The sequence below is a fragment of the Saimiri boliviensis genome, chromosome 21, assembly GCF_048565385.1.
Source record: "Saimiri boliviensis isolate mSaiBol1 chromosome 21, mSaiBol1.pri, whole genome shotgun sequence".
Taxonomy (NCBI): domain Eukaryota; kingdom Metazoa; phylum Chordata; class Mammalia; order Primates; family Cebidae; genus Saimiri; species Saimiri boliviensis.
Window position 1 is genome coordinate 30,274,352 of NC_133469.1, and position 15,483 is coordinate 30,289,834.

At 39.8% G+C, this 15,483-nt stretch overlaps 1 protein-coding gene across 1 annotated transcript in view; it reads right to left on the bottom strand.

Annotated features, from left to right (window-relative positions):
* The window catches only part of PITPNB (phosphatidylinositol transfer protein beta), a 67,859-nt gene that overhangs the window by 7,372 nt on the left and 45,004 nt on the right, over positions 1–15,483 (bottom strand). The window contains exons 8-9 of the mRNA XM_003938481.3: positions 14,715–14,792; positions 1,231–1,341 (exon numbers count right to left, since the gene is read on the bottom strand). Of these exons, the coding sequence (XP_003938530.1) occupies positions 1,231–1,341; positions 14,715–14,792 (189 nt within the window). The remainder of the gene's footprint in view (positions 1–1,230; positions 1,342–14,714; positions 14,793–15,483) is intronic.

Consider the following 15,483-nt stretch of genomic DNA (forward strand, 5'->3'; position numbering starts at 1 on the left):
CATCCCTCCAATTCAATGGAACGCTGTGAGGTGGAATACAACGATGCACTGAGAGAAGAGTCCTGGGTTTTTTATTAATCATTACAAACTCTCCCTTAATTGTTCTACATAATATGTTGCTGCCACTATTATAAGTATATTAAAAAAACCCATGTATATAATTAGTGGTTGGTTTCAATTGCTGGATTATTTAAGTTTTATTCAACTTTCCCAAGAAGGGAGAAAAGTGCATGGAACAGTGAGTGCTTATGGGCAATCTTCGACTTAAACATTTTCTTCCATGAATAGAAAGGACTTCATCAATTACGTGTGTGACTTTATTTATCAGAACTGGACTGGTAATGTATGACTATGATCCAAGAGGAAGGAAGAGCGCCAATATTTACAGAATGCCTACTGTAGGCCAACTGTAAGCAGGCCCATGAATAAACAAAGTTTCCAGTACTTTGAGATCCTTGTCTTATAAATATTACAGCAGCTACAGTTTAAAAATAGAAAAGTTATGATGAAACAGATACAACTAATTGTGGAGATGTGAGCTATAATGAGGACTTCTTTATAATAATAACAGAATGAACATTCACCCTACAGGAAAAGTCAATACCAAGGAAACGTTCCAACATTCCTAGGTAGTAACAACAGTATGCATTTATAAAATTCCAATTCTCCTTTCCTCCTAGATCTAACTGCCCATGTTACTTTCACTTTAATACAGACATAAAACAAGAAACAAGTGCACCTTAGTTCAGAGTGAGCCTTAGTTCAGTAAGGACCTCTAAAGAAGATATCCCCTGTGAGAGCACAAGGCACGCATATGTATTTGGAGTGATATGGAGGGCTGGGGGAGGGGTCCAGCTGAGCTGGGGGAGGAGCCCTTCGGCAGGCTGGGCCCGCTCTCTCCCTCCAGCCAGGATCAGAACACCAGGTCCTCTTGGGGACGTGCTATACAGGGAGGGGGCTCTCTATAGAAGTGCTGGGCAAACCATAAAGTAAGTACTTTGAACCAAAAGCTGCTGTGTTCATCCCCAAATGAAGTCCCTTAAAACCTCTGCTGCCATCTGTCTTTGCTACTTCAAGGGATACAAAGAAGGGCAGAAATGAATTATGTAGGGACAGGAATTTTCGTAATTATAAAGGAGGAAAAAAAGTAACCTCACAGAAGATATCCCATTAATAGCTAACTCCGATCTTACCCTAAATCGAAGTCACCAGGGTTTGAACAGATTTTACCTTCTGAATGAAGTTTTCTACTTTGCTTTGCAGTCCCCACCACTTGAATTTGATGGTCACCAACTTATAGGCACACATCTGAGGACAGTCAGGGCTGTTTGCCAGCTCCTTCTAGATGAGAAAAATTGAAAAGGAGAAGTCATGACTTAAATATTTATGTTTTCATTAAAATTGACTGTTGTGTAATGACATCACAGATATATATGAAGAAAATTACAGTCTCATGTGTTTAATACAGATATTTGAAAATTTGAAATCATTTTAGCAAAAGCCACAGTATTCCCCTGCTGTAAACCCTCCTTCCACAGACCAAGTTACTTCCTAGCTCCAAAGTTTAATAGGTGTGTTGCTCTGCCTCAAATTGCCCTATTCAGATTTCCTATTAAATACCAAATTCCATTCACATCAAATCAGTAGTGAACCTTTAATATACAAGGGTTCTCACAATGCCGTTACCACACTCCCACTGCAGATGCGGTGAAACACAATAAAAAATGACAAGAAAGTCCAGCCTGCTTTTGTGTCTTCAGATACTGGCAAGTAGAACTGCACTGTTTATTAAATGAGGTACTTTCAATAGAAGGGGGATATGAAAGGTGATACAACAGCAAAAATAATCTGTAATTACCAAACATTTGGAGGTAAATTCTATACATACAGACTTCAATTTCCAAAAATGACTACACCTCACAGTTTAAATGGTGTAGTCAGGAATCAAATCAAGACTTGTTCTGGTAAACAAGGAAAAAGAAACTTTTTTTTTTTTTTTAAAGAGCCGAGAGAGGCTGGGCATAGTGGCTCATGCCTGTCATCCCAGAGCTTTGGGAAGCTGAGCTGGGAGGATCACCTGAAACCAGGAGATGAAGAACAGCCTGAGTAAGGTAGTAAGACCCTATTTCTAAAAAAAAAATACATAAATAGGCCAGGCACAGTGGCTCACGCCTGTAAGCCCAGCACTGTGGGAAACCAAGGCAGGCAGATCACTTGAGGTGAGGAGTTTGAGACTAGCCTGGTCAACATGGTGAAATCCCATCTCTACAAAAAATATAAAAATTTGCCAGGAGTGCTAGTGGGAGCCTGTAATCCCAGCTACTAGGGAGGCTGAGACAGGAGAATCACCTGAACCCGGGAGTCACAGGTTGCAGTGAGCTGAGATTATATCATTGCCCTCTAGCCTGGGCTACGGCACGAGACTCTGTCTCAAAAAATAATAATAAAAATAAATTAACTGGGGTGAAAGGTAGGACACTGCAACCTATGTTATTACTGATGATTTGCATGAGTCTTAGTGAGGCTTTGCCTTATTTAGTGAGTTTGATATATTAGCATGTTTATTTTCAGGAAGGAGTGAGTGGCGGTGAACCAGGAGCTTGCAGCATACTTCAGTAACTTAAATATGTAGGTCCACATCCAAGGTGATGTGTACAGGAGACCAAGATACTCCTGAGGTGACCCAGAAAAGCCTGGAACAGGTTCACAGCAGTGAGCAAACACAGGCATGGCCCTGCCCTCAGGGGCTGTCTACTGCAGAAGGCACATATCAAAGTACCACGGATAGCAGAGGCAGACCACAAGCACCGTCTCGGGAAGAGAGCCATTCTGTAAACTTGAAGCCCTAATGTTGGTGTGATTACAAGATGATGGTTTTTTTGTTTTTTACATCTTAGAACTGTTGCGAGGTTGTGAGGACTGAGTAAAACAGCATATGTTCCAGGCTTAGTAGGTGAGACTCAAGGGCTTACTATACATTGGTTCTGTCTCTTTCTCTTGTTCTTTAGTAAGAATCTGCAAAAATAGTTTTAAACAAATTACCTCATAGGAGTAGAGTCAGTGCAACACTCCAGAGACCTCTTTTATAAAAACTAAATCACTGAGTCAAAATCCCAAAGCAGCCTCTCCCAAGGACTCTTCCCTTGTCACTGCTGTCCTCGGCTTCACATGGTGGTACCCAGACATCACTGGATCAGTCCCACCGGGTACCGCCACCATTACTTGTCAGTTTCAACTTACCAGCTTCAACGCATCCCATTTTCAAAAGCTGTGTGTGAGCAAAGACACTTTCTCCAGTCAGCCACATACATTCAAAATTTTTTGATTAATTTCTAGGTCTTATTCTAAACCTTAAAAAATTATTTTTCCTTTATGTGATTAAAAAGCACCAGACCACATTATTTCCCCCCAAATTATCTATGATGGCTCCGTTTTAAGTTAATTCTAAGGATATACTATATGAAAAAATTCTGTCTTGGAATTATGAATGGGACTAAACATTCTGTAGTCCCACATGATTGATCAGCTTTTCTCAAGACATCTGTTCTGCAATAACATTTCATCTTCTAAAGAATAACCTGATCCATGGGCTAAATCAATGAGGTAACACCAGTAAGCCGTTAAATAAAAATATTACAGTGAACTGTCCTCTTGCAGTGAGCTCTGTTAACAAAATGACTTGGGTAGCTTAGCTCTATTTTTCCAAGACTTGCCCCCCATAAAACAGTAGAAATGTGAAAATCAGGATGGATGTGTATGTGTACACACACACCTGCCCCATACTTTAGTAATATAATTCAGCAAGTATTAAGTGGGCACAATTTACCCTTTACTCTGTGCTAGGTGCTGTCAGGGGACACAAATGTAGCTGGTAAGAGAAGAGGATCATTAAGTAAATAATGCTGCCCGCGGTGTCAATATTCTCTTCCAGGAAACACCCTCCTGTTGGGGATGCTGACCCTGTGCTAAAATCAAATGGTTACACACTACTCCCCTTGCTCTGCAGGCCCCTAGCACTTAAGCTGGGCTCCTGGGTGCAGAAGCAGTCAACAACCCTTCATAAGACACAGCTAGCTTCTAAGTGCCCAGTTTTATTGAAATGACAAAGAAATTGGTCTTTCACAGATCATTTGATCAACACACAATGAGCCAATGCTGAAGTACTTTCTAATCCCATGAATGTGACTGAAAATCCTCATATGCAATACGATTAGGTATACGTAGAATACAGCACTTAGAGATATACCTGCCAAACGATAGCATTACATTAGGAGTAGGGGACTTGGGTTGCAGTTCCTATTATGCAAGGTAACCCTGTTTTTCATAGGGTAGGATCCTTAACTTCTCTCTGGGCCTCGTTTCTCCATCTAACAGGAAAAACTAGACTCTATCAGAACTCCTCATTCTCCACTGAGGGAAAACTAAAGGCAGGGGTGAGTGAACTAAGGTTCTTGGGGGCCAGGATTGGTCTCGGTGTGTAGGTGGTAAATATCACACATTCTTGACATCCAATGGCTTGTCCTAAAACTTCCTATAATTTTGTGTTTTATTCTATAATATGCCTGGGCTTCAGAACATATTCCCCTGCCTGCCATCCACCCACAGTGAATTTCCTCTATGGCTGAGTGCACCACACCAAAGTGCTGATGAGCGCTAAGATACTTTCCAGATTGAATATTAGAAGGTCCTATTAATTACGAGCTGCTGAAAGCTTTCTTACACAACTTCAAATCACTGGACACCTTGTACCAAATGAAAATCTTGGATGTACCTAGTAGAACATTGACACTTCAGAATTCTCCAGCAATTTTATAAAAACAATGGGATGAAGCATGGTTCTAATTAAAGGAGTAAGCTAAATGTAATACGAAAATGCCTATACTAAACTTGAGCTCCCAGAACAGAGTATACATACGTGACTTCAACAATTAACCAAGTTTACTTCTCACGTTCTTTCTAGTGACTCTGGCAAGCTGCTCAAATCAATGAATACTGCTAGTTTGTAAAGTTAACATTGGTCTATAAAATTCATTTTAGAAACTGTAAGCCATGGGACAAAAAGGAATCAGTTCCCTATGCTATCTTTTCAGATTGAAAACGTATATTCAGTCCCGATCTGTTTTTTGTTTTCCATCCAATTCACAAGTAATTATTTTTTTTGAAAACCCTTCAGAGAAGAACACGTACTCAACTTAAAATCAAACAACAGCCTGCTGCCTACATAAATATTACCAGAAGAAAGTTGAGAACACAAAAGCTAGATACTTTTTTCAATTATTATTAACGTATACATTATATTTAAAAGTTCTCATACAATTCTCAAAATGATTTGTGGGAGTCATCTCTTAAATGTGAGCTACAGTTTTTTAAAGTATTGGTTAAATGAAGAACATGGCTTTGAAAGTCTCCATACTTATGACGACACAGAAAATAGCGAAAATGTCCAAATGTTGTATAATAAACCTAAAAGAATCCTTTTGGTATCATCTCTCTAGAGTGAAATCTGACACTAGGTAATAAAAAGTCATAAAAGCTGTTCATATCCTACCCCGTACCCTTTAGCCTGGTGATTCCACTTTCAGGAACATATCCTATTAATCAAGTAAAGAAATAATACCACAGATTTATTTATTAACAGCAAAACTCTGGACTCATTATTAACTTCAATACCCACTATAGGAGAGGGGTGAAATACTTCATAGGTCTTCCAAAAAATGGGCTACTATGCATACAGCCATTAAATAACATTTTTTCCAGCAGTAATCCTTATAATTCCAGCATTTCCAGAGGCCAAGGCAGGTGGATCACCTGAGGTCAGGAATTTGAAATCAGCCTGGCCAACATGGTTAAACCCTGTCTCTACAAAATATACAAAAATTAGCTGGGCATGGTGGCAGGCGCCTGTAATCCCAGCTACTCAGGAGGCTGAGACTGGAGAATCATTTGCACCCGGGAGGCAGAGGTTGCAGTGACCAGAGTTCATGCCACTACACTACACTCCAGCCTGGGTGACAAGAGCAACAACTCTACCTCAAAATAAAAAATTTCAAAAAACAGTCAACAATGTGGGAGGAAAACAAGGATAATTAATATAAATAGATACCCATGTATGGTATAAACATTCCTAACAAAATAAACTACAGGAATAAAAAAAAATACCAAATAATAGTAATTAAATGAGACTACAATTTTTATTTTCTTTCGTGTCAAATTATTTTAAAAATTATCATTTTACAATTTAAAAAAAACTAATACGGTTGAAAACAAATTGACTCTACAAAAGTTTTTTTGCCCTCAGCAAGAGTATTTTAGGACAAAGACTGACTTTACCCTAAATTATCTGGGTACTATTTCAAGTCTTCATTCTTCTTTGACTATAAACAATCTGTTTATCTTCTTTTTTTCTGGTGTTTAATAAATCTAAACAAAGCTAAACAAAACCAAGTTAAAAGCTGAATTAAAACCTTTAATATATAACTTTAGTCCAGCCCATATTTAATTTTTCTTTAAAGCAATCGCAAGGTAGACAGGCAAAATAAGCTCTTCAAGGGTATCAGAAACATTCTAGTGAAGAAATGTGTAGCCTGCAAAATGTGAAAAATCTCAGTGGGGCAAATATTTGGAACACCACACTCAGAGCAATGTTCTAGAATCCACAGGACCCGGAGAAGTTCCAGTGTCTCTGCCTAGCTCTTAAGAGGTTCACCGCCTGGGGCAAGGCAAAGCTTCCTCTCTGGCCTTAAAAAATACCAATGTTGGTGGGAGCAGGGAGAGGAACAGAAAAGATAAGTATGGGGTGGTGGGGAGGGGGTGATGAAATACTATGTACAGCAAATCCCCATGACGTGTTTACCTATGTAACACACCTACACATGTACCCCCAAACCTAAAATAAGTTTAAAACAAAATGTTTTCTGATTCTTTCTTCTTCATTGGCTAAAAAATAACCCCAAAGCAAATAAAACCAAAATCTGAATTAAGATCTTTAACACGTAACTCCAATCCAGTCCAAACCCAACATTTCCTCATCTAAGGCAAAACAATTAACTCTTTCCTAATCTGAGAGTAAAGAAAATGATTTTGCTGATAAATTGAATTTCATATACGTTAAAGCATGAAATTTAAAAGGACAACTTAAAAAGGTAAAGAATGGTTGATTACAAAGAGAACAATCAAAAGTTGTACAAGACGAAAGTCACGGGCTAACAGAAGAACCTCAAATCGGTCACGTCGTGACTCATCGCTACGTAATTTAAATTTCATCTGTAATATAGTAAGCACTAGTTGTGAAATGTTTCCAAAATTGCATTTACATAGTATGTATATTCACTGAATTCCTTGCATTTTATGTTTCTAACTGTAAATGAAACTCCCGAGCCCGAATCCTGTTTTTAATTTAACAACACGTATTAGGTTACTCTAAGGTATGCGGATGAGGTCTTGGGGGGAGTAATGTATACTGGAGCTACACAACGTAACTAAACAAAACACAGTGTGTTTAAGTGGAAGAGTGAGCAATCAGTTCATGCTATCCACAATAACTAGTTTCTCGAATGTGTGACAAACACATATAAACAAATGTAAAAGAGATTTAAAATTTTTTTGAAAGAAGCCAAAGGCATTCTGGAAATGTATTTTCTAAAAATACAGTCCTCTCAATCTCATGAGACTTGTCAACTTTACATATCCTTTTTCCTATTTAAAACCGTGTTGGGATAAAGACGGAATAGGTATATACTACACTGAACCAGAGTTAACACTTTGCAAAGACACAGCAGTTTCTATAAGGCTCATAACTGTCTTCAAATTTTCATTTTTCAGTTTTAGGCAATGTGAATGCTTCATTTCAGCTGCTGATTTTGTGATGTAAGTTTCCAACCCAGATTTCCCCAAGAAAGTTAAAAATAAATGCACTGCTGGGAGTGCTGCCAGTGTGTGTGCATCAGTAAATATCAACACAAGATCACGAAATATGTGTGACGTGTGTGTACTGATATTTCAAGCAGAACCCCATTCCCCAACTCAGCTAATCCCTCTCTTTATTTAAGTAACTTCAACTTTATTTAGGTAACCATTTATTTGAGTAGCCATTTAGACAGACCTACCTTGGACATTATATTTCTGTAAATACATGGGAAGTCCAACTTTTTTATTTTTATTTTTTGGTTTAAGATAGTTAACTTGAATCTAGCAAATACTTACTAAGCTCCGAGTATGAGCAAACCTCCCTGCTTGGCACTGAACCATATCATGGTTAAGTCAGACACAAAGCCTATGGTTTAGAATTCAGTGCAAGCCACAGGAGATGGAGGAGGTGGGGGAAGGAAGACAGAGGGACACATAAACCACCACCCTGACCCAAGACACACCCGGAGCCATGAAAAGGTCATCGCCAAGACTCTAGCGGCATTCAAAGGTGGGGGATTCCCATGTGGTGGGACGAATGGAAAACGTTAAATGAAAGAAAGAAATGTGAGATTGAATGTGAGTTTAAAAGACTGAACTAACTGTAGGTTAATCGAATTTCACAAAAATAGGCAAAATAAGATCCAGACAGGAAAGCTTACTGCCTGTGAGAAGATAATCAGTCACATTTTCCATGCTCCTCCAAACTTCATTTTTTGTGTGGCTCACACCCGTTTGACTAAACTGGACTATGTTATATGCTGCATGCTTGTGTCTGATTACTCCAGGAGTGACGCAATTTACAAGCAAAACCCCAAGTTCACCTTCAAATGAAACTCATGAAGAAAACCTTGTTAGTGGAAGTGTCTGGAAGAATCTCTGCAAGAAGCTTACACTGCCAAATCACTTCTTGAACCTGAGTAAGACATTCATTCCTGTGCCTGAATCCTTCAGGTCTGTGAGACAGAGGCATACCATAGCCAAGGTAAGGTTAGAATTAATCAGGTTCCACTCAGGGGGCACTTGGCTTCTTAAAGACATGGAAGAGCTTTATTTTTTATTTTTTTGTATCCTCTGTAGGAGTTAATATAATTAGTACATACTATGTGCTATATATTTATTTTAAAACTCAAATTAAAAACTTAGTCATCAAACTAGATATTAAAAAAAAATCAGCCATGCTTGAAGGAGGTCTGCTTTATGATACATAATCCAAAACGTGATCTAACCAGAAATTAATTACTAAGCTTCTTTATGCCACCCACTATGGGGTTTCAAATGTGAGATTACAGACAGGGAACATATTTTTAGACGTTTTGTATCCTCCCTGGACCCCACAGATATTCCAGGCTAAGAAACAAGAGAGAACTGGGCAAATCCAGCGGCTCACACCTGTAATCCCAGCACTTCGGGAAGCCAAGGCGGGTGGATCGCTAGGTCAGCAGTTCAAGACCAGCCTGGCCAACAGAGTGAAACCCCATTTCTACTAAAAACACAAAAAAATTAGCTGGGCATGGTGTTGCGCACCTGTAGTCCCAGCTACTCGGAAGGCTCAGGCAGGAGAATCGCCGGAACCCAGGAAGTGGAGGTTGTGGTCAGCCAAGATCATGCCACTGCACTCCAGCCTGTGTAACAGAGTAAGACTCTGTCTCAAAAAAAAAAAAAAAAAAAAAAAGAACATGTTCCAGTCTTTCTACTAGGGTGGCTACCAAGTAAAGGACACTGCTCATAAGCCACTTGAGTCTCTGGGTGGCTTTCCTGCCACTCTCTATCTCAAAAGAGATTTCTACACCAGAATTTCAACTTCTCCCTCATCACTCACTTCTACTCCTCCTATCTCTGGCCAAAAGAGTTTTGCAGTTTCCTTAAGTCATTGACACCAAGGGTACCGCCATCTTTTCACAGACATGAGCTAGAAAGACAAAAAAATCTTGGTAGCATAGCAATAAACAAATTAGCATCTCTATAATGCACAAAAATGATTTCCCTCTACTGGCATGAAGGATCCAGAATGGTCTCTATGGCTGTTCTAGAATGACTCTAAAGCTGACTGAGCAGCTAAACAGTTTATACAACTGAAAGGCCAAGCTCTGACTCCTGGAGCATTTGCTCATGATAGAGTTAACACACAAGACAAATGAGGCATGCCTTTATGATGAGAAACAGTATGTACATGAAGATAATTTACAAATCACCATCCTATCTGGATCAACTTATTTATTTGACCTGATCCCCTTATATACTCCAAAGTCCAGAACTCTGGCTGAGGTTTCCAAGACGCATCTAGCCCTATAAGGGACAGATGCTTTGACAAAGCCTCCTACGAAGACCTTTAGAGACCTAATTATTAACTATCGTGTCTTTGTAGACACAGAAGCTTAAATCTTCAAGAGATGTCTGGCTTAAATGAAGAAATGAGGTCTTGCCATGGGATAAAAATGAAACCATAATCTTCAAAGGTAAAGGTAGTGTTTTCAGTTAAAATGACAATTCCTTTCCCAAATCAGACGAGAAGGCAAACTGAAAAGCTAAAAACAAATGGAAACATGTACATACACACAACACACACACACACACACACACACACACACACACACATGCACATGTGCACACAGTGCTATAGAGAAGCAAGACATTTACATCCATCAGAAACGCACAATTCTGCCTTGAAGCAAAAATCTTAATCAGGTTATAAATCGCTTTCCTATTACTATGCACATAGTCACTTCATCAAGTGCTGAACCCTAAGTAACAAAAGATATTTCATCCACTCAGATTTTAAAAATTCTTTCTTCAGAGGGAAAATAAATATACGACTGAGGCCTGCATCTCTGGGTCTGTAGTTTTTTTAAAAATAAAAGATACGTATCACATCATAGGCTTAAAAAAATAGTCGGTACTCTTAACAAATGTGGAAAATATGAAAATATATTCCTTAGCAACCTCACCATCCCCTGCTAGTGAATCTTCTTAAACCGTGTGGCTCTTTGCTTTATGGCTGACCAAATAAAAGCACTAATTAAACACATACAACCATGAGAGGTAAAGACAGGTGAGCCTAGATGTGTTTAACAATCCCTAGACACTAGAATGAGGTGAACTCTCTGGATACTAGACACGTAAGAATTACACATCATAAATACAGGGGCACATTTACAGATGTCAGCAACCCCAAGAGATGAAAGACAAAAGCATGATGACAATGATAATGGTTAACACTGACTGTGTACTTCTGTGCTGGGAATTTACATTATTTCACTCAGTCTTCACGATTACTTTCTGAGGGCAGTTACTAAAATCATTCCCATTTTGGAGATGTGGAAATCAAGCCTCAGAGTAAGGGTTACTTAAGTTACAACTTGTGTAGATTCCCAAAGGCTTTTTAATGGATCTCCCTTAGTGCCTCGGTCACTTACAGATTCCCTGACCATTGAAAACATACCACTAATGTAACAGAAATTATCAAATTCTGGCCAGTATCATGAATAAATTGCCAATGGTGCAACAGGGCATAAAAGTTAGAGAACAGTATCTGGGAGTCACTGGGTTAAGAGCTAAGACCCGCCACATCTCCACACCTTACACACTGCTGTAACCACCACTGAATCAGGTGTTCCAGAAATGGCAGGCACTGTGCTGTTTCTTCTACAACTATGACTTGTGTTTCTCTGGCCAAGTTACTCAACTATATAAAATAAAGCAGCTGAATTTACACCACAGGAGGGTTGTAAAGATTCCATGTAACCTTGTATACTACCTGGTACCAAGGAAAAGTTTCACTTCCCCTAGTCAGTCTGGTACAGACAGGAAGGAAATACTGCAATAATGCAGAGGGAAAATGCCACCATCAGATAAGGAAGGAAAAGTTTCAAAGAGATCATGGGATTTGCATTTAGCTTTGAACGGACTTTGGCATCTGTACAGTAAGGCAGGTTTCTGCTGAAGGGTATGTGTGGGATGGCTCACGGAAGGCCTTTTGAGAGACTGTGGAACGACCAGGCAGCTCCTCTACGAGAACGTTCTTCCACACAACCCTGGGTAAGTGGGTCCACAGTACGGTTTCTTCTTCCTTGAAGCCATAATGATCATAAGTTTGCCCCCTATTAGGTCCTCGCATTTCAGAAGTATAAAAATTTCCAACTATCACCCTTCCCTAGTGCTACCTTAAGAGCCTCCATCAGGACAGTAATTGACAGAGGCCTGCTGAACATGTTTACAGAAGATCCTGGTAATGTCGAGTCCACAGGTCCCTACTTTCCTGTATGCTGTATTATCCGCTACCTTCTTACTCTGTATTTCCCTCCACAGAAGCAAGTTTAGTGCTTAATTATTATTAGTTATTCTTGACTGCACTGGTTATTTCTGAGATCATAAATCACAGAAAGTCAGTCAGGCAGTAACTCAATTTAAGAGTAGCTACATCACCGGGTGCGGTGGCTCAAGCCTGTAATCCCAGCACTTTGGGAGGCCAAGGCAGGTGGATCACGAGGTCAAGAGATCGAGACCATCCTGGTCAACATGGTGAAACCCCGTCTCTACTGAAAATACAAAAAATTAGCTGGGCTTGGTGGCACGTGCCTGTAATCCCAGCTACTCAGGAGGCTGAGGCAGGAGAATTGCCTGAACCCAAGAGGCGGAGGTTGCGGTGAGCCGAGATCGCGCCATTGCACTCCAGCCTGGGTAACAAGAGCGAAACTCCGTCTCAAAAAAAAAAAAAAAAAAGAAAAGAGTAGCTACATCCACCATCATCTGGATAAAACAAACCACCAACAGGCAAATGGCAGAAACGACCAGCACACTGCCAGCCTACTGTTCAAGACGGAGAAATGGAAAGAACTGCAACCTGCAGAAATGTAAAATTCACATTATCTCTAAGCCCAGACACAGTATATATTCCAAATTTCTAAAAAGTCAGGAATTAGTACAAGACATAGTATCAAACTACTTTTGCTGCCTGTTACAAAATCAGTGAGAAGTTCCTACAGGAAGGATTTGAGCCCAAACATAAAGCCTACCGTCTAATGTAGGTAGCACTGCTTTTTAATATTTATACTTGAAAAGCTGATCATCTCAAGAAAATACAATATTTAATTCACCTCTGGATCTCAACTTCATGCCCCTTTCTTTACTCCCTGTAAAAGTATTGCCAGCTAGAGCTACCACTCCTTGGAACAAGACGTCCTTTTTCAGAAGTTATGGCATCGGTGGAGGGAGCCACCTTCTGCACTGCTCTCTGGCATGGTGTCCTTGTTTTGAAGACCAGTGTGAAATCTCAAAGGGCTTCTCTTCCAACTAAGATTGAGTTTTAAGTCTGAAGCTAGACATCTGGAAAAGGATGGGGACATTTTCTAAATCCATTAAAGCAAATTTAGATGGAAGCAAACTGAATCTGTTAATTTATAAGTGGTATGTATCACTTTCTGGGTGATACAGATTGGAAATTTGTCCTGCTCAAATCTTAGGCTGAAATATAATTCCCAATGTTGAAATGCAGTCCCTAATGTTAGAGGTAAACCCTGCTGGGAGTTGTTTATATCATGGGTGCAGAACCTTCATGAATGGCTTGGGCCATCCCCTTGGTGATAAATGAGCTCTTGCTCTGAGTTCACACAAGATCTGGTTGTATAAAAGTGTGTGGCACACTTCCCTGCCCCACTTCTGCCTGTGAGATGCCTGCCCCCTTCACCTACCATGACTGTAAGCTTTCTAAAGCTTCCCCAAAAGCAGATACCAGCACTATGCTTCCTGTACAGTCTGCAGAACCATGGGCCAATTAAACCCTTTTCTTTATAAATTACCCAGTCTCAAGTTCTTTACAGTAATGCAAGATCAGCTTAACATGCTAGGTATTAAAAGTGGGAGCATTTTCAACTAAACTTTACCCAGAGAACAAATGTGAAAATAAGATAGTATGAATATTTCTTATAAAACAAAGTTGAACTCATTTTTCCTTTTAGTGGATGCCAAAGACAGTCCTCAAAACAGTCTAACACCCATGGAGAACCACTCGAGGAGTTCTCTGTGAGGCTGTAACAGTAATCCTCTATCTGCATGCAACAACTAGCACCTAGACACCATTTATCGATGACCTGTGACTGGCTTCATACAGACAGACTGGTTACCAAAACCCTGTGGGTGGAAAATCTGCTCTGGGCAAGTTTGAAGTTTTTAATGCTCTTCTGCTGTCAAATGAGCAGTTAATAACTTGCCAACAACACACTCAAACTTCTTTAAGGATCTGTCATTTAGTTTAGTAGATGTCTTTAAAATGCATTATATTTCTATAGCAATTTAATTATTACCTTGACATTACCTTTCTTACTTCCATAAATAAAGGTGTGTTCTTTATTTAAAAACAACTGCTTGCCACAAAAATTGCTCTCTCATGTCCTGCTTTCCAAAATTGTAACTATTAAAAGGCCAGAAACATGCGCTTGGGTGCAGGGAACTTGGTCAGTTTTTACTAAGACTAAACTTAAACTATAAACCTTCATTTAACATGGATTTTTATACGGCTTCAGGTCTCAAAAAAGACAACATTATGATCCCCAAAGACTGAATCATTTGTCTCTCTTAAAAGTGACTGGAGTAGCATTAGGCTGAGAGTGACAGTCTGGCTCTGTTCTGTTTGCTAATGCAGCACAGATTCGCTGGCCAGCTGCAACTGGCTCTAAGTCCTTATCGCAAATAAAACTATTTTCGTGCCATTTCTATTTTTCACTTAAACGTCACCAGCTCTTCAAGACTCAGGACTTGTCAAGTGTTCTGTTGCCAAGACTCTGCCTGTCAGAAAGGTCAGCATCCAGTACCTTCCAGTTGGGTCCCAAAGGGCCTCTCTTGGTCTTGACTGACTGGAATAATGCTGGGTCTTCATCAGCTTTATAGTCCTACAAAACAAAACAAAGTCAGAGGCAGAGAAGAAAACCAGAGAATATTCTTTAACCTTGCCAGAACAGCTCTTTGCAAACTACCAAAACACACGACAGAAACCAATTAGACTCACTGTGCTTTTGCGTAAAAGTAGAAAAACGCTTCTTTCAGACATTGCTTTCAGTTTGGTTTCCTTTGCCTTAAACTTTTATCTTAGGCAAAATAACTACATAATATGAAATAATAAAAGTCTTGGACTAGCAATCCACTCTGACTGGTTACTGAACAGCTGTCTCCGAGAACAAATCTTCCAACAGTTTTTAATAATTCAAGCATTTTGATACATGGATAATCACATTCAAGGAATAAAACATACCCATCCCAGTTTTGACACTACAGGTAGATGATGCCACTGGACTGTTAATGCTAGCCAGAGCATCTACTGTGGCGGGGAACAAAATCACAACTACCGATTCTATGGCATCCCCCAACCTCTTCCTGTAACTGGGTCTGCAGTGGACATCTCAATTTCTTGACTGGCCTCTCCAAACCCTTGTTCATAGAGCCCTGGGGTACACATGGCTTGGCTTCCTTACAGAAGGAGTACACTCACGTCAGCCCCTCACTGTCAAAGGAGGCGAGGAAGGGGCGTCACGGGACTGCCTTGGTTATGTCGCACCACAGGGGAACAGCTCTCAAATGTAGGTT